The 26,737-nt window shown below is 43.1% G+C and overlaps 1 protein-coding gene across 3 annotated transcripts in view; it reads right to left on the bottom strand.

Moving 5' to 3' along the window:
- SYBU (syntabulin) overlaps window positions 1-26,737 on the bottom strand; it is a 113,218-nt gene that overhangs the window by 53,228 nt on the left and 33,253 nt on the right. Inside the window, exons 2-3 of one of the 3 annotated variants that reach the window (XM_079901186.1) lie at window positions 19,479-19,559; window positions 17,537-17,738 (exon numbers count right to left, since the gene is read on the bottom strand). In XM_079901186.1, the coding sequence (XP_079757312.1) occupies window positions 17,537-17,738; window positions 19,479-19,502 (226 nt within the window). In that variant the 5' untranslated portion in view covers window positions 19,503-19,559. Of the gene's footprint in view, window positions 1-17,536; window positions 17,739-18,878; window positions 18,939-19,478; window positions 19,688-26,737 lie in introns of those variants that run through there. The other 2 variants (XM_079901185.1, XM_079901187.1) reach the window with 2 other exon arrangements.

Below are 26,737 nucleotides of genomic sequence, written 5' to 3'. Positions count from 1 at the left end.
TAATTGTAAAATGACTCTACTTATAATTCTGAAAAAAGTGTGTATAAGTATCTTTTAAGATAATTTGTATCTTATTCTAAATGGACTAAAGAAACTTGCTAAATTAAAGAAAATCTGTTGGGTTGTTAAAATTTTAACAGATTTTTAAATTATAACAGTAATAATCTTTAATGCAGAAGATGTAGAGCACAGAAAAGTACAAAGAAGTGAAAAAAAAAAGGGGGGGGGGATAATATTTTCCTATAATTGTACTGCCCAGAAAAAATATTTAACTATTTGGCGTACTTCTTACTGATTTTTATACATAGGATTTACTTGCTTGCTTGCTCTTTGTTTTGTTAAAATTTCAACATACATTATAGTTTCATCACTCTGTTATCGAAAATTTCTCCCTGGAATTTGTCAGGCTAGAAAGAAAGAAGCTACTAAGACTAACAGTAGCCAACACAAAGGGGCCCCACTGGCCAAAGATGGAATAATTTGAGCATCAGAAAGAATAATAAATGCAAATGACTGATAATCATTGGATATACTTTAAAGGTCTATGAGTTCATAGTAATACAAAATAAAACTAAAAAAAGAAAGGCCCTTTCAACTCCCCCAAAATCCCAACCCACTGGAAATCTTTGGAAGTGACCCAGGGGCCAATTCTTTATATTGAAATTTGGCAATTAAAAGGAAAGAAAGAATTAATATATATCCGGATTGTAGAAAATGTTACTGGACAAACTGTATTTCAGGATAACTTAAATCGCTCATTGACATTGGAAAGTTCTCCCTTACAGAAGCATTCTGGTTAATGAAAGTAGATGGAATAGCAGAAAATTACTACAGTTGACCTTTGAACAACATGCGGGTTAGAGGTGCTAACCTCCATACAGTCAAAAACCCATGTGTAACTTAGCAGTGGCCCACCACATATGTGGTTCTATACCCAAGGATTCAACAAACAGCCGTTCATGTAGGACTGTAGTATATCTCCATTTTAAAAATCTGAGTATAAATGGGCCCACACACTTCAAACGCATGTTGTTCAAGGGTCAACTGTATTTTGCAATTATTTATAATGAAATACTTGATTTAGGCAACAAACGTAACGGATGAAACCATCAGACAAAAGGCTGGTGGAGAGTCTGCAGTAGAGGGATCAAGCCTTTACCCATTTGTACCAACTGAGTATTCTTAGCATAGCTGACAGTGGGGTAACAGACATTATATACCTTCTGATGGGATGTGAGATGAAGCACACAGGATTCTCCACATTCTCGCCACAAAAAAACTGTCCCTGAATCTAATCAAGCTTTAAAACTAATGTCCACCTTATAAAATAGATGGAGAACAGTAATGGGTTAAATCAGGGGTTGGCAAACTGCAGCCTGCAGGCCAAATCCTGTCAGCGGCCTGCTTTTGTAAATCAAATGTTATTGGAACACAGCCCAATACTTTACATAGTGTCAACTGTGGCTTTCAAGCACAAAGGTGAATAATTACAACAGAGATCATCTGGCCAGCAAAGCTGAAAATATTTCCTAGCTGGTCCTTTTCAGAAAAAGTTTGCGGGCCTCTGGGTTAAATGATACCATGAGGAAGCAAACGGGCACTTTTGAGACAACTAGGGCTAGTAGTTTCAGTGTTCTCTAGCGTACCAAGGAATTATGTTAAATTCCTTGTTAAATCATGTTAGTAATGAAAATGGCACTGTGATTATGTAAGAAAATGTCCATTTTTTTTAAGAAAGCATGCTGAGGTATGTAGGTAGACATGAAATAACATGATGTCTGGATATATTCTTTAAAATGCTTCAGCAAAGTAAAGGAGAGAAGGGAAAAAGGGATAGATGTCGCAAATATGACAGCACCTTGCTATTAATCTGGATAAAGTGCACAAGCAGCTTATTGGTGTTCATTGTGGTATTATCTCTTCTTTGGGTATGTTTTTAAAAGTGTCAAAATGTTTTATTTAATTTCGCAAAAACATTATTTTAAATAAGTAACTATTTAAAATAGGAACACAGTGTTTCTAAAAATCAATTCCTTCTTGTAGGGTATTTTAGGATGTTTCCAATTTTCTCACTATCATTGAAATTGCTTTAACACCACATTTTACAGATAAATCTCTTGTCAAAATTTTTATTATCTCATAGAACATATCTCTAAAAATGGATTACTAAGACTTCTGAGAAATTTGAGGCAATTTATATTCCTATTATATTGTATGAGAGTATCCCACTTATTCAATTCCTGCCAATAATGAATACTAGTTTGTTTGCATTTTTGCCAAGTTAATGATGCAAAGTGTATTTCTGATGTCTTAGCTTGCATGTATTTAATTATCAGTGAGGCTTAATGTCCTTCATATGTTTGCTGGCCTTTTACTTTTACACTTATCCTATGTATTGTTCATGTCCTCTGACAACTTTTCTATTAAGGTGTTAAGGACTTCTTATTGATCTGTAAGAAATCCTTATACATGAAAGGCATGGCCCTTTGGCACATTTCACCAAGTTTGTTTGCTTTTAGTTTATAATGTTTTTGACAACCAACCTTTTCTAATTTCTAGTTGTCAAATCTCTCCATATTTTCCTTTGTGATTTCTTCCAATGCTTTAATGCTTAGAATGGCCTTATTAACTCCAAGATCAATTAACTATTACCTACGCTTTCTTCTAGATTTTTATAATTTCAGTTTTTATTATATCAAATCCATCTGGAATTCATTTTAAAATGCAGTGTAAGGTTAGATGTTAACTGTACTATTATTTTCTTAATTTTTAGGAAATTTATCCTTTCCATATTACTTTGAAATGCTTTTCTGATAAAATTTTGAAAGCAATGAATATCTTTTGCAAAGTGAGTATATATATACACACACATATATACATCTGTATATATATATATTTTTTAATCCACATTTTAAAATATTAGGATTGCCCAAAGTGTGTGTGTCATATAATTTCCTGATATTTAACTAAAGTGTCTAACAACCAGTGCCACCCAACACATTTGGTGGCAATTAGGATGACCAAGTTCCTACTTCAACTTCCTTGTAACCTAAAGATTACATATAAAATATTTCTTCAAAGTCCAAGACACATCTCTAGAACTTCTGGTTCACTTCTGAATTTAGATCTCAGAGCTCATTTGTTTTCCGAAATGCTGAACTAAACAATTCCAAAAGACATACTTAAAAATAACATCAGGCGGAAGAAAACATGGTTTTGTGCCATAATGTCTTGAAACATTCAGTTATGGTTTGATGCTGTTCAATGTTCAGTTGCATAATGTGGAGGAAGAATCATTTCTATTTTAAGGAAACATTACTTTAAACTCTACAGAACTCTAGTTGATTCTCATGAATGACAAAAGTGTTTACAGCCTATTTATTCATCCACTCAACAAATATTTACTGAGTATCTACTACGTGCCAGACACTGTTATAGGTGTTACTAGTCTTACTGATCCAGACACTGACATTTTTTAAGATAGTCCAATGGAGACAGATAAAATGTCTATAGCTTAAACTCATGGTTAATCTGAACCCTGTGAAATTCTTACTACTAACCATGCTCTGAAAGGATGTAGGTAGGTAGGAAAGGATGCTCTGAAAGGATGTAGGTAGGTAAGAAAAGTAACATTTATTAAGTAGCTATCATGTGGCAAGGATACTAATTTTTATCATATAATTTTAATAATATCTCATTTTTATAGGTGGAAAAACTGAGGCTCAGAGAGGTTAACAAATCCAGCCACACAGCTGCTAAGGTATGGACCCAAAGATTCAAACTCAGGTTTGTCTGACTGTAAAGTCCTTGTTTTTCCCAGCACCACAAGCTAACTGTTTTCTAAGTTTTCCTACCTATGTTTGTTCCAAGAGGAAACAGCAGAAATTCTGGGAATGCTCAAATTAAAAACAGACAAAGGAAGCTGTTAGAAAGAAGCCATCCCATCATAAACAGACCACAAAATTTGAGACAAGAAACTCTAGTTGTTTCCAGTTTTTGCTTCAACACAGTAACCATTTAATGCATGTCGTTCAGATAATTTGCATTCTAGGCTTTCAGTAGCCAAATTTGAACTTCTATTCCTTCACCTAATTTTAGCATCTTTTCGGAGTGAGAATTCACAAGTCTACAAGTCTCCACACTAATTTTGATTCAGTATTATACAATGTGACACTACACAACTGCCAATGTTGAAGTGTAGGAATCTCATTCATCCATCCATCCATCCATCCTTCCCACAAATGATTAATGATTTCCTATTGTGTGCCAGACAGTCTTCAAGATATTAGAAATGTAATGATGACCAAGACTCCAAGATCCCCGTCCTCAAGGAGTTCCCATTCTAGTGGTGGAGACAGTTAATGAAGAAGTAACAAAACACACAGAGAAGAAATTTTGATTGTGATGTACTGTTAATGAAACAAACTGGGTGATACTATAGAGACTAGCTGGGTGGGAGGTCGGAAGGTACTTCATTAGACAGGTTGTCATGGAAGGTCCTGAAGAGGTAATTTGAATTGAGACCAAAAAAAATGAGAAGGAACCAATCCTGAAAAAGGCAGGGAAGAGAAAAGTCCAGGAAGAGGGAACGAGGAGTTTGGTGCATTGAGGAAACTGAGAAGAGGCCCGGAAAGCTGAGGGCAGAGAAGAATTGCTGATGAGGCTGAAGGCATGTGGAGGATTATAGGCAGGAAACCTACATTAATCCCCAGTGCAACGGAAGCCATCGTGTGCATTAAGCAGGAGATGACCGTGATTGGTCTGTGGAGAACAGACTGAATTAGTGATGTTATGTCTTGCTAATATTTACTGAGTGCCTACTAAGTACCAGGTATGTTTAGAATACTAAGCACTTACTTAACACATTTAGTTAACTTAATCTCTTTGAGACAGACACTAATAAGACAGGCATACAAAACCAGCACTAGAGCTTAAGACACCTCCCTGAGGCCACAGTAAGCCGCGGATATGAGTCCAAAGAGGCTATAACTCCAGAGGCTCCTTCTTAGCCCCTATGTTGTGTGGCCCCTTTAGGAATGAAGGTTTAGAAGCAATAAACCCACGTGGAGACCACTGTCATAGTAGAAATGACAGATGACAGTGGTTTGGGGTGGTAGTAGTAAAAATTGAGAAAAGGAGATGGATTTGGGATACATTTTGGAAGCATAATTGGCAGCATTAAGATATGACAATGAGGGCTTCCCTGGTGGCACCGTGGTTGAGAGTCCGCCTGCCGATGCAGGGGACACAGGTTCGTGCCCCGGTCCAGGAAGATCCCACATGCCGCGGAGCGGCTGGGCCCGTGAGCCATGGCCGCTGAGCCTGCGCATCCGGAGCCTGTGCTCCGCAGCAGGAGAGGCCACAACAGTGAGAGGCCCGCGTACCGCAAAAAAAAAAAAAAAAAAGATATGACAATGAAAAGTAGGAAGGGGTCAAGAATACCTTCTAGGTTCTTTGCTTAAGCAATGGAGAATATGGTGGTCACTACTGATTTTGGAGAAAAATGGGTTTATGCGTTTGTGGGGGGTGAAATTAAGAATTCTGGTTTTGATACGTTAAATCTGAGACACAAATTAACCAGGACACTGGAGATATCAAGTAGGCAGTTGGATATGTGAGCCTAAAGCTCAGAGGAGAGGTCGGGTAGCGGAGCATCACCATCCTACAAGTGAGGAAGTTAAAGGTTTGAGCCCTTGGGGAGGGCAGGAAAAGAGGGCTGAAGACTGAGGCACCTGACACTGTGAGGGGGGAAGGGATGGGGTGGAGCTAAGACTCTCAGAGGGCGGGACCTCAGGAGCCAAGGAGGAAAATCTTTCCTAAGAAAGATGCTTGTTCAACCGTGTTGAGCGCTGCCGGGAAATCAAGGAAAATGAGGACAGACGAGAGAACGTCAGATTCGCCGACGTGGTCACTCACGTGCTTGACGAAGGCGAATTACGGGGATCGGATTTTGGAGTTTTGCTTGTGAAGGAGGAGCAGGGAAATAAGATGGCAGGTGCAAGGTGATGAGGGGTCAAAGGGAACTTAATTTCTCTGAAGGATGTGTAAACGCGAGCGTACGTGTGTGCCGATGGAGGTGAGCTTGTTAAAGTAATTGGAACGAAGCCCCTCCACGAAGACATGCAACCCACGTCTATAAAAACCAAGTGGAGAAATTAGAAATTATTTAATGAACGTTTCCCTGGTTTCTTGGAGACAAAATAATCATTTCCCATATAAACATTCCCGGGATTTCTGAGCTATTTTGGAGCCTTGAGTACTCCCATAAAAGTCATTCTGGTGCAGCACTCGGCAGCAAAGGAGCACGTGAAGTGAAGTGAGGTGAGGCAGGTCCATTTCTTCACAGGACTCGTGCTTTCTCTCAAACAAGGGTCTCTACTTGGTTTTCTACCAAGCGCCGAGTTGTCTGATTTGTACGAGCAACCACAGGAGGAATTTGCAGGGGAAAATATGTTGGTCCAAATAGTCAATGTAGTATAATGACACATTATCTAGGAGTTTTGGTGAGGGAGCAGCCGATGCTGAAATCGGGAACCAGGGTGGCTCAGTCACTGCCAGGAGACAGGTGAGCCCCAGCAGGGGGGTGGGGAATTCTTCTGTCTCGCAAGCTTTTATTTCTCTTGCTCTTTCTTTCACAGGGTTATGATCTTTCCAAAACAGGGATGTTACTAATACTTCTGATCTTCCCTCTTCTTAGTAATATGAGTTTATTTGCAGCCTCTAAGCCATACCTTTATAAAGATTTGTGTTTTTTTTAAGGTTCCTTGTTGAGAAAAGATAGCAGAGAGGGAGAAGGGGAGAGGGAGGGAGGCGAGCTGGAAGGTAGGAAGGAAAGAATAGAGACACAGAGACAGACACTAAGAAGCTATCTCTTGATCTCTTGAGAACCTTGTAAGAAGGAAACTGCAAACCACTCTTAGGACACCTGAATTACAGTGAGCTCTTTTGCAGCAATGTAAATCCTTTCCCCCTTCCTTCTATTTTTTCTCACATTGAGAATCTGAAGATAGTGCTTGTCAAGACGGAGTAAGGCATAAAAATGGAGAAATGTTAAAGAACATTAAGGAAAAAACAATGCTTATTATACAGTTTGTGTAACTGCTACATGTCAATTTTTTTCTATTTGGAAAAAAAGGAAATGTTTTAGGGAATATATGTGAAGCACGGTATTTACTTCACTTTAAAGAAAAGGTACAAAGAAAGAAAAGAGAGGAACAAGTTAGTTCCAGTGACATTCACAAAATGAAATTCCGAATTTTGAAAGTTAGCCTCAGAGATGAAACGTCCATCCACAGAAGAATGGCTGAATAAATGAAGGCCCTCCAAACAGTGGAATACGAGCTGTCATTACAACGAATGGGGTCACTTCTATGGACTGACAAGCAGTGACAGGTACAGGGACTGCCTGGAATACACATTCCTGGAGGTCAGGAGTCCTGTCAGGGTTGTTCATCCTTCTAGTTCAGCTCCTAGGATAGCACCTTGCCCACAACAGGTGTTCAGTAAATATTCACTTAAATAAACAGAAAGGGTCATAGGTCAGTACAGCGTGATCTCACTTTGGCAAAAGGCAAAACAAGATAAACCCTATAAATGTGATTACGTCCACTCTGACATATGTGTTTGCACATGGTTATTAGGTTTGAGCTGAAAACATATAATAATTAGCATTAAGGAAAAGATAATCCTCACAAACACCTCAGAATACATAGAAGGGCAGGTTAAGGCTCACAGGGTCTCAAGAATTCTGAGAATTGGGTCAGCGTCTAAGATGAATCCTACCTTCAGGGACCCCCACACTAAAGAGGAGAGAATAAGAGGGAGCCAGCCAGGAAAGAGGAGGCGCCCTGTGAAAATTCACACGGAGCAGGGAAAAGTTGAAGGATGGGTTTCTAGGGGATGGGTGTGAGTGCTGGGCAAGCCCCCATCATGGGCACTGGGAAGTTTGGTTTGGGTTCCCTCAAAAGTGGGAGCAGTCAGCCCAACACGACTGGCTTCCTGGAGCCAGAGCAGTGTAACCCGGGCAGCGACTGGAGGGCGGGCGCCACGAACAACCAGCAATGCGCAGAGAAGCTGGGCAGGATCTCAGCTCTGGCAGACGAGGGGCTGGACTGGGTCTCCAAAGCAGGAGATGTCACAGTCCAAGCCCGACAGCAGCAGAGGTTTAGAGCGGTTACTGTGAGCAGACACCAGCAAAGCCACCTTACAATACAGGCACGCCCAGCAGCCTCATGGACCCCAAGTGCATGCATCACCCCTGGGGTTTCTCAGAGTAAAATCCACCTGGGCGGTGGGGCGGGGTGGTGGCCAGGGTCAAGTTGAGTCCTGGGAAACGTGGGTATGTGGCCGAATTCCTGCTTGACTCTAAACTGGGCTGCTGTTATCTAGATGAAGCGGGTACCATTTACTGAGATGGGAATTCAGGGGGGATGAAGAGGTGAAGACAAAGAAGCCACCGTAAGATTTGGTGGAGGGCACTGAGAACTTGGCAGGTGTCACTTCAGTGGAATAGGAGGAAAGCCTGATTAGAGTGGAATAAACAGAGCTCAGGCATCACTTCCTCCAGAAAGCTTTGCTGATACCCAAACCTTCCAGTTCTCCCACCACCAGGCACACAAAACGTGTGCACACCTCACACACTCATATACACTCATTCATACACATGTATATCACTCATGACATATCCACACACACACACACACACATCAATCACACACACGCATGCACCTCACACACACATCTCACACTTACATATACACACAAAAAACTAAACAAATAAAAAATAAACCGGGCTGCTGTTTTTCTCCTGGCTTCCGAGTACCAACTCTTGAGTGGGGGATTTTCTGATTTTCTTAGCAAGAGAGCTCTCTTCTAGCTACCACAGCACTGGAGGCATGGTCCTGTTACGCAAATGACTCTTTTTGACATTTAGAGACGCTGAACTCCTCTGGACAGGAATGTTTCCTTCACTGAATAAACCTATTACATTGAGTACTGGGTACCGTTCTAGTTGTTTTACTTCCCCAGCAACTAAGTATCCTGCTCTCAATGCATTAAATGAATGAAAATATTTCACTTGTCCTGTTCTCCAAATTATACCTTCTACCGAATTCCAATAAATACTCATTAAGCAACCGCTGTGTGTCAGGTATAGTGCAAGGAACTATAGTGTTCCTGCCTTCATGGAGCTTACAGTCTACTGGAGAGTCAGGTAGCTAAATATGAAAATTTCAAACAGGTCACGCAGTCTGATAGAGGGAGGATAAAGAAGAAGCACCTAACCTAGACTGTGAAATGTATCCTTCAGCTACCTACCCTGACCTATGAATAAACTTACCTATATTCACTTCAGGCCTTTCTTTTTTCCATATGTGTCTTTCTTGGTCTACCTTGGTCTTATTACAAAGTTATCACTTCTCTACTATTTTCAATCTCTCTCTTTTTTCTTGTCTATTTTCCCTCAGCCTAAAAACTTTATCAAAATGTCTCTGATTTGATAAACACCCTATCTTTACTTTAAATGCAACCCTTGTTTTTATTCTATTTTCTCTTTCCCATCCCTGTTAAGCTTTTTTTTTGCGGTACGCGGGCCTCTCACTTTTGTGGCCTCTCCTGCTGTGGAGCACAGGCTCCGGACGCGCAGGCTCAGCGGCCATGGCTCACGGGCCCAGCCACTCCGTGGCACGTGGGATCCTCCCGGACCGGGGCACGAACTCATGTCCCCTGCATCGGCAGGCAGACTCCCAACCACTGCGCCACCAGGGAAGCCCCCTGTTAAGCTTTTAAAAAAAGTTGTCTACACCCTATTTTGTACCTCCCATTCACATCTCAGCCTGGTGCAATCTGGAGTCCATCCCCACAGTTTTCTGGGACTGTTTCTACCTAAGATCCCTGATAACCTAGTGGTCTCATCCTTGAGCACTTTTACAAACACACCTTACTTACTCTTGCTGCAACCGACATCTGAACCTGTTGGCTGCTTTCTTCTGGGAACGCACTTGTCCTTTGGGATTGGAGACACGGTCACTCCTGGCTCACCTCCTCCCCCTCTATTGCCTGTTCTCAGATGCCTCGGTGTCCTTTTTCTGCGTCCTCTCGTTTTATCTCAGAGTTCTAGCCAGGGTCCTCTAACCTTCTTCCTCCATGTTCCCCCCTTTGGTAATGACAGCCATCCCCCATATTTAGAAAGTTTGCTTTACAAAAAAAAGTTTGCTTTTCACTTTCAGGAAAGACCTACGTTTGCATTGTTTTCGATAACCGAAAGAAATCCGAAGAGAACGTTTGCTTTTATGAAACAACGCAAATATCGAAAATAGCATTCAGCATCTGTTTTGCATCGATCTGTTGTAGAGGTAGCGTGCAGCCCGAGCAGTGAGTGTGGCTGCAGAGCTGGTCCTCCAGGAACTACACTCGGCATCTCAGCATCACGCTGCCAGAGCTTTGAACTGTGCCTGTTGCGTCTGTGCTTTACCTTATTTTGGGCATCCGTTAGCAAGACGTGTCCTAAGATGACTGCTTCTTCACTCTATGCCATTTCTGCTTACAAAAGGTTTCCTAGGATGTTCTACTTTAAGATAGTGGGGAAACCTGTATCACCAAGTCCCTTCACTTCAGCTACCAGCATCTCTGACTTCTCTTCACAGCTCCAGACCTTCATCTCAAATGCAGCAAAGCCTAATCCGAACTCAGTCACCAGACTCATCCCTCTCCCCAGTCCTGCTCCTCTATTTGGGTTCGTCCGGTGGAAATGTAGACACCATTCCACTTGTAATTGGTGATTCAGACACATATGTTCTGGGGCCAACCCTCACACATATTGCTTTATCATTTTTCACTTATACTGTCACCACAATGGCCTTCAGCACAGGCAGGGTCCTCCCTGTCATTCCCTGTTTCCTCCTATCCACTCTCCAACATGTGATTAGAAAGACTTTTCTAAATTATAAATCTAGTCATAAACCAGACAACCCTTCCCTGCTGAAAACCCTTCACTGGTTCTGAAAGATGTTTAGCAATTGCGAAATGGCAGCCCGTGTGCCGTATCCAACTACTTATGTGTGCTATTTGGCCCAGATAGTAAGAGAAAAAAAAAAGCTGAATTTTAAGAATTCTGAATATTGTTAGAAGGGGCACACACTGTCCAGTTCTAGACTCTAATTCTATTGTCATCTATCCAGGTGGCCTCACTCTTTACGTTTCTGGTCCAGCTCCTGTATAGACCCTGGATCTCAGGGGTCAAGTTTTTCACACAGCAAACAAAGCCGTCCCTGACCTGGCCCTGCCCACCTTTCTAATCTCATTTCATGCTTTTAACTCAGGTCTGTTGATGCCAAGGCTCATGTTTATCTACTACACCACACTAATGAATGCTGCTTCTTTGAACCCTTGGGCTTATGAAATGTGAGAGGCCAACGCAGATAATAAATGGAGCAACAAACTCAAATGACAAGGAAGGAGTATGTGTGGAGTGGGTGTGGGTAAGAGGGACCAGACACAAAGTCAGTGAGATAAAGTCAGTTGTGTGGGAAACGCATCCAAAGATGTGGCATCCCATTTATTTTGGTGTCAGGGTTAAGGCAGTAAAATAATTGATTTTTCCAGTCCCTGTGTTTTATTCATCTTTGTAGCCTCAGCCTGATCCTTAGCAGGCACTGAATAGATGCTTAACTGGGTAATACATTTTTGTGGACATTTGCAAGAAGCTCAATGTCCTGCTACTCCCAGGCCTCAGTTTCTCTTTTTTCCATCTCTCTCAGTATACCTACTGGGTGTTCAGGGTACATTCATGTTGTACCCAGTACACCTGCTTTCAGTGTACCCCAGATAATCCTAATACCAAAGTAAGTAAATGAAAAAGAATTAAAAGTATGGCTAGGGCTTTCCTGGTGGCGCAGTGGTTGAGAGTCCGCCTGCTGATGCAGGGGACACGGGTTCGTGCCCCGGTCCGGGAAGATCCCACATGCCACGGAGCGGCTGGGCCCGTGAGCCATGGCCGCTGAGCCTGTGTGTCCGGAGCCTGTGCTCCGCAACGGGAGGGGCCACAACAGTAAGAGGCCCGCGTACCGCAAAAAAAAAAAAAAAAAAAAAGTATGGCTAGAGATAGTAAATCCAGGGAGAGGATTCCATAGGAAAATAAAGGAAGGAAATGCTTTCTCCTCCCTTTTGCTTTTCTACCACTTGAACACAAGCTAAACCCATTATGTAGACATAAATAATATTATTGCTAAGACTAATGACATAGGAATTGTAAATATAGAGTGAGAAGCTGTAATTCCCAGGGAATGTGGAAGCATTTTCCTTGCCTCATGCTATGGGTTTAAACAGCTTGGCTGGCCACCACTTCTGCCATCTTTGATCCTTGTTCATCTTGGGATGCCACTGGGGCATACACCGCCCATCCCTCACACAAAAATCTCCAAACACATACAGAACACAAAGCGTGAGGCTCAGACTTCAGTAGGCATAAGAGTCATCCAGAAAGCCTACAAGATACGGAGTCCTGGGCCCTCCCATCCTGAGACAAGAGGCTTGGGTGGTGCCAAGTCATCTGCATTTTAAACAAGTTTTCCTGGGGATTCAAAAGCAGACAAACAAAATTTCTCGGAAATTGTGAAACAATGTCATAAACCTGAGTATTGTACAACATAAAAGATTTTCACGTTAAGTACCATGATTTGCTCTCAGGCATGGTCCAATTCCAACATGATTATCTTTTACTGTTCCCATTGCTAAGTAATTTTTTAATTAAATGTCAAAAATTTTGCTCTTGTCCCCCTGATTGCAGTTACCACATCCTCAAAGAAACATTGTCTGTGTGCCCTTCATCTGTAATCTATTTCATTGGGTACTTATCTCTGACACTGAGGCAGCTAAGCACTTGAAATATATATTATGCAACAGTGCCTAGGTCCCACGCTCATTAAATTCATACTAAATTCTTAGGGTTTTTGTTTTTTTTCTTCCCAGCATGTTGGCAGTCATTCACTTATAGTGTAATTCAGTACTGCAGCTCACTCCCATCAGTTCATCTCAATTCTGATCATTATGTTCAAAGGCTTACTCTATCCAGATGCCAAGTTTCCTCAACTGGACAAAAGCATAGCAGAAATATTTCTGTTTGGCAAGGCCAGGCAACTTTTTGGAGGCATTATCATGCCGCGGCAGGGCACCAGTCAGGTTATAATTTGCCGTAATTGTTCTTCCCACAAACAGCAACAATGATTACCTCTAGGTCACTGGCACTCAAAGAAGGATTCCTCCTCGGCCACTGTAACCACCAAAGTACTTTCTGCAAACACCCTACTCAGGATTAGACTGCGAAGAATCTTGGATTCTGTCTTTCAGTTGATTGATCTGGTACATGTTTCTTTCTTTTTTTTTTTTTTTTGTGGTACGCGGGCCTCTCACTGCTGTGGCCTCTCCCGCTGCGGAGCACAGGCTCCGGACGCGCAGGCTCAGCGGCCATGGCTCACGGGCCCAGCCGCTCCGCGGCATGTGGGATCTTCCCGGACCGGGGCACAAACCCATGTCCCCTGCATCAGCAGGCGGACTCTCAACCACTGCACCACCAGGGAAGCCCTGGTACATGTTTCTTAATGGGTTAAGTCATAAACTTGACTGTGTATGTGCGTGCACATTAGAAACATGGATATAACTCAGGGAAATCACTGGTCTCCCATAAAACCATCAGCGCACTATATGCATCATTTCCCCCACCTGCCATGTTTACAAGGCACCCCAAGGAGAACTAGCCTAAAACCCAGCAATCCATCTGCCTTCTAGTTCTAAGGGGTAATTATTGCCTCATCTGAGCAAAGAGAAATGTATGTCATGCTGCTAACCACGTCAGGTGACTGCTGTATGTGACAGACTTGCCCAGGTCATTAGCTTTTCTAATAGAGGCTGGAGTTGTGGCACAAAGACAAACATGCATAACAATGCACTACCAACAAAAAACAGGGAGAAAAATGCACAGAGGCCTAGATTCAATGGGCCACACCCAGAACACAGATCACAAATAGGGGTTTTATCACTTCTCTGGGCACTTAAAACAGGAAACATGGGGAGGGGGAGTGAGAGGGAAGGAAGATAGGGTGATTTGATGCCAAAATATTGGTTAAAAAAAAAACTGACTAAAAATAAAAGAGAGGACATGAAAGCAGGGTTGTTGTTTTTTTTTCCTATTAACTTACTAGTAACTGTACTTCCTTATGTATTCTTTTTTTTTTTCTAAGAAAGCATTAGTTAACATTCATTAAGAACGTACAATGTTTTCCTTGCCATGCACACAAAATAGGGCCTGGTCTCCAATACAATATAAGCTTAGCTGTGCCCACCTGAGGTCATAGTGACTAAGACCCAGCACAAGTTGTAAGGAATAGACTCTTTTAACAGGAGAATGACGTCCAAGTGCAAAATGACACGTGCTGATGAAATGCACAAAACATATGCATCTCTTCAGAGAAATTCTGCTAATAAGAAGCTATTAAAAGAAAAGCTCTGGGGACACGCCCTCAATGAATTGCAAAAGTCACATACAGCTTCTTCCCTCTGAAATGAGATAGAGACAACATACAAATTAGCACATAGAATATCAAATCATTAAATGTTCCTCTCAAGGCTCCTGTGGGAAGGAAAGGGAGAAGAAGGCAGTGGAGGGAGGGAGGAAAAAGCAGGTAAAAACAGACAGGTCACTCTGAAAATAGCGCCCGGGCTTTTAATTTCACAGACCAGTAAAAATTAAAGGAAAAGCATGAGGGTGAGGGTGGAGGACATTTCAACATAGAGTTGTCATTTATTTTACTGAAGTACAACTCCAACCACTGTTTGGATTTTTTTGTTATAATACAAACGATAGGAAAGCCAGTCTCTCAAAATAAAGGATAGCCCTTTATAATAAGTAAAGTTAACTTTATGTAAACTCAATGCATTATCCTTCTTTTAAAAACTGAATATCTTAGGACATTTGATGCTCTTCACAATTAATACAGCCTTTGATACAGATTTAGGGAAAGACTCCAGTTTGCAGTTTTAAAACTGTAATTTTCAAATTAAATTGCATTGTGTTTGAGTAACATCTTCGTCTCTAATTTCACTATCAGATTGTAAGAACCCCTCTAACTCTTCATGCCCTGTTTCACATGAATGAATGTGATGATTTATAAAGAAAACAAACGAATGCACAACAATCACAGTAAGGTTATGAAGTTACAGCAGCAACAGACATCTCTAAATTATCTGAGTTTCATTCTAGCAGAGGATGGTAGTTTTAAGATTTGCATGTACCTTGGTCTCTGATCTAACTGCCATGATAACCAACATGTATTGCAGCTTCAGTGTTGAAGTGGCTGGACTAAAACCAGCTATTTCCCCCTGCTGGTTGGACGTGTTTTACAGTCTCTACCTCATTGCCTGCAGCTTCAGTACTCCCCATAGTACTAAACCCATTTATTTCCCATCCATCAACTGACCTCCTAAAGCATCATTAACATGCCCCCCAAAGCCCTTGCTCCTGTCAATTTTAGTCAGCACAGCACTCAAAAGCCATCATGGGGCTTTACCAGGGCTCTTAGGAAAGGAAAGCAAAGAACGACAAGGCATCAACCCAAACCTTGGGGAATAGCCAAGCAGGAAGATGAGACCCAGGAACAGAGGGAGTCCTATCTGGAGGCAGGATTCAAGGCTCAAGATCGAAAGGTAGGTTTATAGACACCCATCATTAGGTGCTTCTGCCACTCAATTCTCAACTAGTTAATGGCAGAAGGATCAATATCTACTTTCAATTTTCATGGACAGCATTATGGCCTTGGTGGGAGACAGGTCTCCTGGGAAGGAGGGTTGATCCAGGAAAGGGGTCTTGGAAAGAATGATTCATGGCCAAAATTAACAATTTTATTTGTTTGCCAAATATATTTTCTAAGATCTATTTGGGGATTTTTCTTTTGTTTTGACCAACTTTTTCTTTTTTGCTGGTAACACTGCTCACCGTGAAGTCAGTCAGAGAGAGAATGATTATGTGGAGAGAATTTCAGGAATAAATGTGGAATTGAGTTATGTAAACAAAGCCATGTCAGTGTGAAATGATATGCCCCTGGGTTCATCCACATTCAACCAGAGTGATTCCTGAACTCCAAAACGGAGTGAAAGTAAACAGCATTACATTCTGCAAATACGACTCTGGGTTTTTGGAATCCGCTCCAGCAGTTTTCCTTTCTCTTTCTTCCTGGGAGAGTGTCAAGCAAACCATCAGTGGGTTTCCATTTTACACTGGATTCAGCAACACGTTTTAAAATAAAATACTTCGATAGAATTTTTTCAAAACCAAGTAGAGAATCTGAAGCCTTGTAGAGAAAAAAATATAAAAATAAGCGGCACAGTGTTTCTAATATACAACTTATGCATCGGGTGGAATTATTTTGTGAAAGTATATAACAAATCTAAAGCTACACTTCTGAAATCCCTGCAAATGTCATCACCAATACTAAATACAATGGAGTATTGTGTCCCGCTAAATTAGGGCATTAATCGTAGCACCTTGATTCATATGTCCCTTTTCATGCATGTGTTAACCTTCAAATTACATTCTTCCTAAATAAATTCTAAAACTTATCCTCTGTGAAACATTCTTCATGAATCATAAGACAATCACTCCTTTAAATTTTACCCAAATTCCTAATACTTTTCAAAGAATACAAGTCCTTCTAAGTCACGTGCTTCAATTTGTATAATAGGCTCTGTCAACAGGTAACGGTGGCACCTTCAGGAAGAGATTTATGCCTTTACCAAATATACTCACAACTCTAAGGAAACCTCCTCAAACATGTATCGAAACTGACATATGTTCTTTGTATTAAGGAACATCGTTTATTAAGCACATCTACAGGCCAGGACCTGCACTAGGAATATACTTAGGTACGTGGTCTCTCTCAACCTCTCGGCTACTCTACAAGGTAGGTATTATCATCCCATTTTATGGATGTAACAACTGAGGCTTAAGGAGATTAAGCGACTTGCGCAGGGTCACACAGCTTGTAAGGGTAGAAAGGCCAGGGATTCCGGCCCAGGCCTGTAAGGTTACAAAGCCTGTGCTCTTTCCCTCTAAAATACAAGGTCAGGCTGGTCCTGGGAAATAAACCACCTTGATCCTGACCTCATTCATTAGGAGTTGCTTTATCTTTGAGGATTCCATTAACAGAAGTACACAGGCTTACAAAGATTGCTAGTATAAAATGTAAGCTACTTTTTCCAGATTTAATGGAGGAATACATTTTACAAACAGTCATAGAAGCAAGGAGTTAGATTTCACAAAGTAAATTATCAACTAGAATAACATACAAAAACAGGTATGAAATTTCATTAGGCTGAACCATTTGAAAATGCTGTGTTCGTAGGTCAAAACAGCCAAAAAGATGCAAGCTCGTATCATTCATCCTAATAACTAACGTCCAGTCCTAGACTCTAAGGGGCCCTCTCCAGATGCATTTAAAATGCCAGGCAATGTACACACTTCCTGCCTTCATTCCCGCGGGTGCTGTACCTGAGCAGAAGCTGTTGCTAATGGTCCTTGCTGAGCGCCCAGAGCTGCTGGGGTTGAACTCTCTGCTCTCTTCCTCCGAGAAGGGAGACTCAGACGCTGGGGACACTTGGTGCTGTTGCCGAGGCAGATGGGGCCGAAGAATCAAACGGGGAATCCGGCTCCGGGAAATCTCCTTCTCATGATGCTGCACTCTCTGCTCCTTCTCCAAATTGGACATCAGAAATAAAACAAAAGAACATTTGTTGCTCCCTCTGAACTCCAGTCTGCTTCTGAGCTCAGTTTCTAAGAAGCCACATTTCTGAATATTGAATCTTCACAGAGTAGTCCTTGTTTCAGTAGCTAAAATGAACTCCAGAACTCTTCTACTCAGCTAAGCTTTCTAATTTACTGAAGAGCACACACTCCAGCACGGATGTACTTACACACACACACGCACACATGCACACTTCCAGCCGCTAGCAGAAAGGCTATTCCGTTCTCTCAGGCAGCTCCTAACTCACCTTCTCATTCTGGCTTTTCCTATCACATTTAAGCTTTCCACTCTCTCAAAGGCTCTTCATAACTCACAGCACACTCTGGTTATTACTTGATTTCCTCCAGACTTCCATTTTGCTTTCTCTGAATTAGCTGTGATACTTTCACTTCTGTTTTCCTGTCTCCTCACAAAGTAGACCCCTATACCTGAAACAAGTCTTTCCTGATAGATCATGCAGCCTGATCTTTCAAATCCCCTCTCTTCCGGCCAGGATTTTAATTATTCATTAATATCCTGGTACACAAGGCTTGTTGCCAACAGAAAAGCAAACAAAAATCCAATACCCAGTAAGATGGCTCCACCTTTTACATCACGTTTAGCTTTTGTTTTCCTTACAGGTCACCCATAGGAAGAGATTTTTCTCTCTCTCTCCTTCAAAACACAGAATTAAATGCAGAGGGCCGTGCCTTCCTTGGCTTTAAAAATGCCTAAAAAGCAGCATTTTAGCGATATTTTTCAATTTTTAAAGTGCTTTCCCAACCATTATCTTGTTTAATCTTTACAACCGAGGCCATAGGGAGGACGCTAATTTGTGTCCCTATTTACAGATGAGGAAACTGAGGCTAAAAGAGGCAAAGATGCTTAGCCAAACTGCTGCACATCATCTAGAAGCAGAACGGGCCTGCAGTCTGTCCAGTGCTTTTCGGGGTCACCACCACCCTTCCATATTAAAATGGACTCCTAGGAGGAGCTCTTCGCAAAAAAACCCACTGCTCACTCCAACCTCTGCAATTGAAAAAGGGCTTTGGATTAGGTAACGAACACTATTTGGAAATATGACCTCCTGCTCATTTCCACGCGGCTTACCAGGAAGGGTCGCTGCCAAAGTAAACACCTCTGGGAGGCCCTCACAGTGCAGAATTGAAGGGAAAGCCCCAGCCGCGGGTTAAGTCCCGCGGTCGCTCAGGCATCCACCCTATCCAGGGGAGAAAGCCGCACCCAGCCTCGGGGTTTGTTCTGCACATCAGTCACCCAGCAGGTATCACCCGTCAGCCACTCCGCTCGGCACAAGGCAGACCCTGAACCAATGCTGGAGTCCTTATTTCTCAGTCCCCAATACATCAAGTCCTTTTTTATCCACATCACACACAGAGGACATCGACTGAGAGCTAGATCCCAAATCTCCAATTTCAGGGGATGGGATTAACCATTCAGAGTCAGTCTTTTTAATCCTCGGGCCAACCCTCCAAACACAGTATCACCTGCCCATCTCCCAGGTCTCATCACCTGAGCAACTGTCCCCTGCCTTCTCATCGTGCCCACCACCTCCTTGTCCCCGTTTACCACAACTCTAAACGTCACCCCTCCAGCTCTCACCTGACTCCCTTCCCCGCAGTGCACACCACTCCTCTCCCCCCGGCGCTCGCGGACACTGCCATCCGCGCCCGCAAGACGTGCCCTCCTTACCTTGGTCTCCCGAAGGGGTCCCATCGCGCTGCCGCCCGCCGGCTCCTCCCGCCGCCGCTGCCGCCGTCCAGGAAGAGGCACCTGCGGGCACCGGGGCGAGGAGACTGTGCTGAGCCGGCGCGCTCTGCGGCCGCCGGCTGCTGCGGGGCCGACGCGCCGCCACCGCTGCGGCAGCTCGCGCAGGGCCCCGAGGGCACGCCCGGCCGCCCCGCCCCGGACGGACACGTGGTGCCACCGCGGCTCCCGCTCCCCTCCCCCGACCTCCCTCACCTGCCTGCCCCTTGGGAGGCGCCTCGGCGCGCCCCGCCCGCCCGACTTCGCCGCGGGCCCTGCCCACCAATTCCGCGCGCCCCTCCTTGTCTGCCGAGCCCGACCCGGAGAGGGCTTGCGGAGGCTCGGAGCATCTCCAGCAGGGTGACGCCCAACACCCCCTTTTTGGCACCTGGTATCGGGTTCGAAGGGGGTGCACGTCGCAGAGAAGAACCCAGAAAAGCTGTGACATCACTGAGAGCCAAACTGTAGAAAGGGAAAGTTTTTGCCTCGCGGCTGCTCCCTGCCCTCTCGGTTTTAAGTCAACTTACAGCTCCCCACACAATTACCTCGCAGGAGAGAGACGGGGCGGTCCCCCTCCACCCGGACCCCAGCCAAGCGAAAGCTGCAGGACTGACACAGCATCTGGGTTCCGGAATCTCAAAGGCTGCGATTCTCCTTGGGGGATTTGCATCCGAAGGGCCTGGCGGTGGCAGCGCAGCACCGCAGGGACAGAACGAAGAGGCCAGTTCCCGCGGGCTTGGGAAGCCAGGTTGCCGAGGGCGAGAAAGCCTTTTTCTCCAGCTCTGGCCCACAGACGCCCGGGAATGAGTACCAGGCACGCTGCTTTGGGGACACCGCACTTGAACTCAGAAAACCAGTTCAAGGCAGCACTCCACTACCTTCTAGCGAAGTGCCTATGTGCCTAAAGTTCTTGACCTCTCTGAACTTCAAGTTTATCCTCGTTAAATGAGGGATAATAATAATAATACCTACGTCAAGGATGGCTAGGAGGATTAGATGAGGAAAACAAAAAAACAGCTATACCCAGTGGATTCAAGAGAACTTTCCAAAGGGCAGTCAAATCACGTCCAGCTCTTCCGGTCAATATTTGCTGAATCCTCTTACGTGACAGACAGAAAAAGCATTTGAGGCAGACAGATTTGTTCAAAATAGCTCAAAAACCTGTTCAGCTGAGGAAGTGGAATAGGGATCATCCTTCGTCTGGGTCATGGGCCTTGATTTATCACACTTATTACTGTAGTTTCATCTGATGATGCAACTCTACATGTATAATAATTTAGACACCCTTTATTTCAGAATTGGAGAATATTCTAAGTAGCAGTGTGGATGGGGAACAGCCCGATCGTTACACCCAGTGTTCTACACGGAAGGACTGTGATCCTTGAAAATGGTATCTGAACCTCCACCATCTCATTTGTCTGCCCTCCGAAAAGCATTTTTCTGAGTCCTCAACTTTCAAATCTAGGAATGTACAGTGTGAGTCTAGAGAGAGCCTGAAATCAGAGGATTAGTGAAAGCAGTTTGCCTCCTCTATACCCATAAAGAAGTTTTATTCCATACATGTTCATGTCTTTTCAATCTACTTAGATTTGTTAAGTGAAGTTGATAACCTTACGATTCTTTATTTTGTGGGAAGAGCTTATTAATTCACACTTGTATACCTACAGCTGTCTCAGATACGGACTTCAGGAAAGTGATGTTCCAGGATGATTCCTACAGTCTATTATTTCCAAAATTATGAGCCTGAGGACATATACTGTGAGATAGGCTCGAACTGTTAACGTCAAACTGTTAAGGTACTTCTGAGGTCCCTCCTGAGAATTAAATCTGGGGGCCTAACAGCAGAAAACACCCTCCACGGAGGTGTCCAAGTCAGAACCTCAGAGTCATTCTTGACTTCTTCGCCCTCATGTGGCCCCGCATAGCAGAAAGCGTGAATGATCTCCACCCTACCCTAGAAATAGTGTCTTGAATCGGATTACTTCTGGCCTCTGTTTGAGTGCATTTTCTTTACTTAGAGCCTAAACCGCAAATATCCTGGATTATTGCAAGAGCGGTCTAACTAAGGTTGTCTTGCTTCCAATCTTGCCTCTTATTCCTGTCTCGCCAGTTTTGCTATTTTTCCACAAGGCCAAATCGAGCTGTGCTTCTTCATTAAAACTCATTAATGATTTCTCGGTTGTCCTCCAAGTAATATTCAAACTCCTTAACGTGGCACAAATGCCTTTCATGATCTGGCTTTGTGTATCTCTCCCATCTCATTTCTTGACACTGCTCTTCTCTGGATCCTCCCTCCCTCACCACCCCTACCCACCCCCAATCCATCGCCCCTGCCACTCCCCCTCCACATACAAATGGATACCCCTTGAACTGTAGCAATTGAAGTTCTCAGGAGGTACCGTGCTCTCTTTTTCCTCTAGACGGTGGCACACTCTGGTCCCTTTGTCTAGAGCGTTTCTTGCACCTCACCCACCCATCCCCCTCAACTCCTAAAGATACATTAAGTTTCATTTTAGAAACAGCTTCTTCCAGGAAACATCCCCTGATCCCCCAAGAAGATCAGTCCTTACATACTTCCAGGACATCTGTATTTAATTCACCCCAGGAGAGCTGTTACGATCTTCTATCAGAATCCCCTGCTTATTTGTCTGTCTTCACCAGGGATGTAGGCAGTGCCTAGTACAGGTCCTGACACAGTAGACACTCAATATAAAACAGTCAAATGAATGAATGCATGAATGAGTGAATTTTCTAACCCCCTATGGGGCCCATCAGTACAGGATAAAGAACATAGACACAACTTCTGTTTAGAAAATGACTCAGATAAAGCTGCCTCCAATATTTCTTTGTATTTGATGATGGGGTGTGTGCCTTAAAAAAATCCAACATGTGTTAAGTGAAAGCCTTTACTGCAAAAGTGCAGGCAGTGAGAGGCAATGCTGTAGCCCTGTTGTCACCATAGCAACCTGCTGAGGGAAAGGCTGATGATTTAGTGTTCAAACGCCTTTTAGCTCTGTACTTTTGGAACCCAAGCCTGTTTTTTATGCTGTTCTAAAAGGCAAGTTTTACAAATGCTAATATCTATCTTGCCTTTAATTTCATTCAAGTGTTTCTTACGTCATTAAGTATCTTATAACGTTTGCATTATACCATCAAAGAGATATAATCTAATACAGTATATTATAGTCATCTTTTATCTGCTTTAAAATATTCTCTGGTTTTGTAATTTTGTGGTTTTTCCTCTAGAAATGAATGTAATGCTGATTTTTTTAGAAAATAAATAATTCAGAAGGCTGGAACCCTTCAAGATTATAAATATCCCTGCCCAGACCTGGGAAGAACAGGGGAGATAGGGTATTGTAGGCTGGGAGAAAAGGGATGTATTTATGTAATTATGGCCCCAAATTTGGGATAAATTATTTGATTCTTTGCCTATGTGAAATTTGTAATTAAGCGATTCATACCTTTTGTTTGCACACAACTTTATATTTTCAGAGCCCTTTCACATGTATAATCTTATTTGAGCCTCACAAAAATCCGGTGAGGCACATGTTGTCAATCCCTGAAACCAGATAAGTCATAAAGGACAGGTTTTTCTTGATAGGAACCCCCCAGACTGCAAACTTCACAGAAAAGACAATACAAAGGCACTGCCGAAGAGAAAAGGTCTGCACCATTTAACCAAGATACCTCCCCGTCTCCCGTGTCCACGCCTCCTCTCAGCTCACCTGCGTCTGCTGGGGTCTCTCGCAGACTCAGTCAGGGCTGACAAAGCCCCGGCTCCTAATCCTATCAGCCGTGCGAGCCAGTGCTACCGTCTGTCTCAGTCACCCGATGGTGGGTTATCCTCACGGCAACGAGGAGCAGCTGACGTGCCTTACAACACGTCATGAAGAAAAGAAACTGCATTCTGGGGCATCCTGGGATTTTTTTTTGTGGTGGGGTGGAGACCCGTATTTTTCTTGCCAGGGAGAGAGCTGCCCGTTCTCCCGTAAGAGCATGTGTGAGTGATCCACTCTCCTCTCACTGTATGTGTCGTTGTTGTTACTATATGGTTAAGGGATTTTGATGTTGTAAAACTGTAATGGGTAGAATTCTGCAGGATCACTCCCTGAGAAGGGGGTCCAGAGAGTACCGGAGGCAGACAGGAGAGTGGGTAACTGAGGCAAGGCTGGCTCAAACCTTTGTTGGGTTCAGAGTGTGTCAACTATCTCTGCTCTGCCAATGAGCTTTCAGTCAGAGATCTCTCTCAGATGAAGAACAGGAATGAAGGGAGAGTCCAGGTGAGGAGGTAGAGGTTGGGGGTTGGGGTCTCTGAAGGATGGTAAGGATATAGTCTTCTGCTTGCCTAATGGAGAGCGGACACGAGGTAATCCTCCCCAAAGCCGTCTGCTGTTTGTGGCCTTTTGTCCATTTGTGAGAACAGGGGAAGAGATCAGCCAAAGACACAGGTATGGTGACTGTATTGAGCAAACTGGGGAAAGATGGATGGACAAGTCGGTGTTTACTTCTTGGGACAGTAGATTGGAATGATTAAAATCAAGATGCTCTGGAAAGTATGAGTGTAAAGGTTCCATCCAGGTAGGAGGAACCAAGCCTTGACATTTATCTAATGAGATGATTCAAATGATGGGACAAGACAGGGAACTGTGTGGATCTACAGACTTACAGAAAAGGCAAAGGAAGTTAGTTATCTGTAAGGTCAACATAGGGAGGCCTAAATCCAGAGGCTGAATTCTGGACCTGAGAGAAAAGCACCTTCCTTTCCCAGGAGACCAAGGGACCAGACGGTATGAGAAGGACAGGGCCTCTGAAAGCTACCTAAGCCCAGCGGGGTAGCTAGCCTCCTAGAGGGATAAGGAGTGAAGGCTGAGATTCTCCTCAGACTTGGCAGGGGTAGAACAGGTATCTCAGGTTAGAGGCTCTGAGGGATTCATTCAGCATCCCACAGTCTAGGCTCAGAAAAAAATTTATAATCTGGGTTCTCAGGAAGCAGATCTGTGGCTAGATTTGAGTTACATAAGGATAAAAGAATCTGTTCTCCATTATATGATTTATTTCCATGAATTTGCACTTCTTTTCCCTTCAATTTTCTAGTAAAAATGTTTTCAAATTTTTAACAATAATTCTGCCTTTATTTTTGCTAAAAGATTGGGGTGGAAAGGAGGATTTTGAGATTGTCTACTGGAAGGACAAGAGCAGTATTGCAAAATGGGGCAGAGCGCCCCTAGGGGCCAACTGCTATGATGGCAGCTACAGAAGCCCAGGGGAAACCTGGAAGCACCAGGCAGCTGCCCTGCTGGTGGCGGGTGGAGGTACTACCTCCGCAGTTGTGGAGCTCAGGAGACTTGTTTCTGCTTTATTTACACCTCCTAGGCCATTCCTATGAACCATTTTCCTTTATTACCAGAAATCTTGTGACCTACTGATTAAACTCAGCCCTTGCTATGTAGTTGTAGCTCCTCTCAAATCCACAGCAGAAAAATCTGTAGGAAGATAAATCCAGAATTTGGGAATCTGGCTTATGTTGTTTCATCTGCCCATGTGTCCCTTCTAGTTATTTCTAGAATGCTGTTTCATCAAAGAGAAAAAATGCTTTAAAAAAAGGTAACTTTAATATTTTCTTTTTAAAGGTACTAAAACCACATCGTCAAAATTTTGGCAATTAAAAGAAAAATATTACTCATCATCTCATTGCCCTAACATCAATTATCCATATTCCTTCTGTTAGCATTTTCGTGTACTTACTTTCAGGCTTATCTACTGTGCATCAAAATAGCACTATTAAAATGAGAATACGATTCGAAGTAACATATGGCATTTTAGGCCTTTGATGCCATCTCATCTGGCTGTTTCTGGATGGCTAGCACACATACCCACTGTTCTCCCATGAAGTTAGTCACCTTCTGTTTGTCTTCTGATTGCGCACCAATCTGAGATACGAGGCTCTCAGCTCGTTGACCAACAGCTCGGGCTGCTGCTGGAAGCTCAGAGCACAAGGATGGCTTCCCAGGTCTCTGGTGTCAACTGCACTGGCCAAAAGTTTCAGGAAGAGCTGCCGGTGGGGGAGAATTAGCAAATTCCAGACTGGAGAAATGACCTCAATTCAGAAGTTGGTACAAAAACAACTGTGTCCCTTTCTATTCAAAATCCCAACGTCTGGCTTGCCATAATGTGATGTTAATTCAAGGGAGAGCAGGAAAGTGAGATGAAGTTCCCAAAGTTTGCCAAGAGATCTGTGGTGGAAAAATGTAGTTTAATAAAGGACATGGATTCTCAAGTCCTGAAGGCCCAGATTTGACTCCTTTGCCTCTTTCTGACTGCGTGACCTTAGAAAAGTTGTTTAGCCCCTCTAGGACTCAGCAGGTGATAAGTACATGTTAGTTAAAAAAAAGAAGGAAGGGAGGAGGGAAGGAAAGAAGAAAGGTCAGGTCTCACCAGTTAATGTCTCTGGGCAAATTAACTTCTCTGATCCTCATTTTCTCACATATAAAATGGGCCTAATAACAGTAATCAGTTCATACTACTGTTGTTAAGATCAGACAAGAATACATGCAAAGTCTATCATTTATGTCTGGCACATGGTTGGAGCTTAACAGATATCCTCTCTCCCTCAGGACCAAACCATTCCAACCACTACTGTTGCTACCTGCTTGCTTGTTTCCCATTCTCCTCATCCTGAAGATTTTTATTTTAACTGTCTTTAAAGGGAAACAATAAATTTTCCCCAGATGACTTATGATATAATGTGAGAAATGATTTCTCATTAGAAAAGAAGTTGACAGAACTTTTCTTCCCAAAGGTAGATGGAAAAGGTTACAGTAGATGGCATGAAAAATGGCCAGATACCTATCATTCATTCATTCATACATTCGTTCATCCATCGATATTGTTTTGTTCCTATTCTGAGTCAGACACTGGCTTAGACCCTGGTTCGAGAGCCTTCAAAGATGAACAGTGTTTCCTGTCCTCAAGTATCTCACAGTCTAATTAATAGAGATATGGGTATGGCCATCAGCTGTTACACTATTCATTGTGTTAACGTCATGACTTGCCAGCATCCGAATTAGACTGGAGTTTGAGATTTCCAGGGGTGAGTTTTGAGATAAATTTTGAGGGATGAAAAGATACTATTATAATTTTGGCTCCTTCAGAATTCCTTTCTCTTGATCTCTCCTCTCTTCTTCTTTCCGCTCCCTTCCCCT

The sequence above is a fragment of the Stenella coeruleoalba genome (assembly GCF_951394435.1).
Source record: "Stenella coeruleoalba genome assembly, chromosome: 17".
Taxonomy (NCBI): Eukaryota; Metazoa; Chordata; class Mammalia; order Artiodactyla; family Delphinidae; genus Stenella; species Stenella coeruleoalba.
Note: the sequence above shows the minus strand (reverse complement) of the source record. Positions and strands in the feature narration are given on the sequence as shown.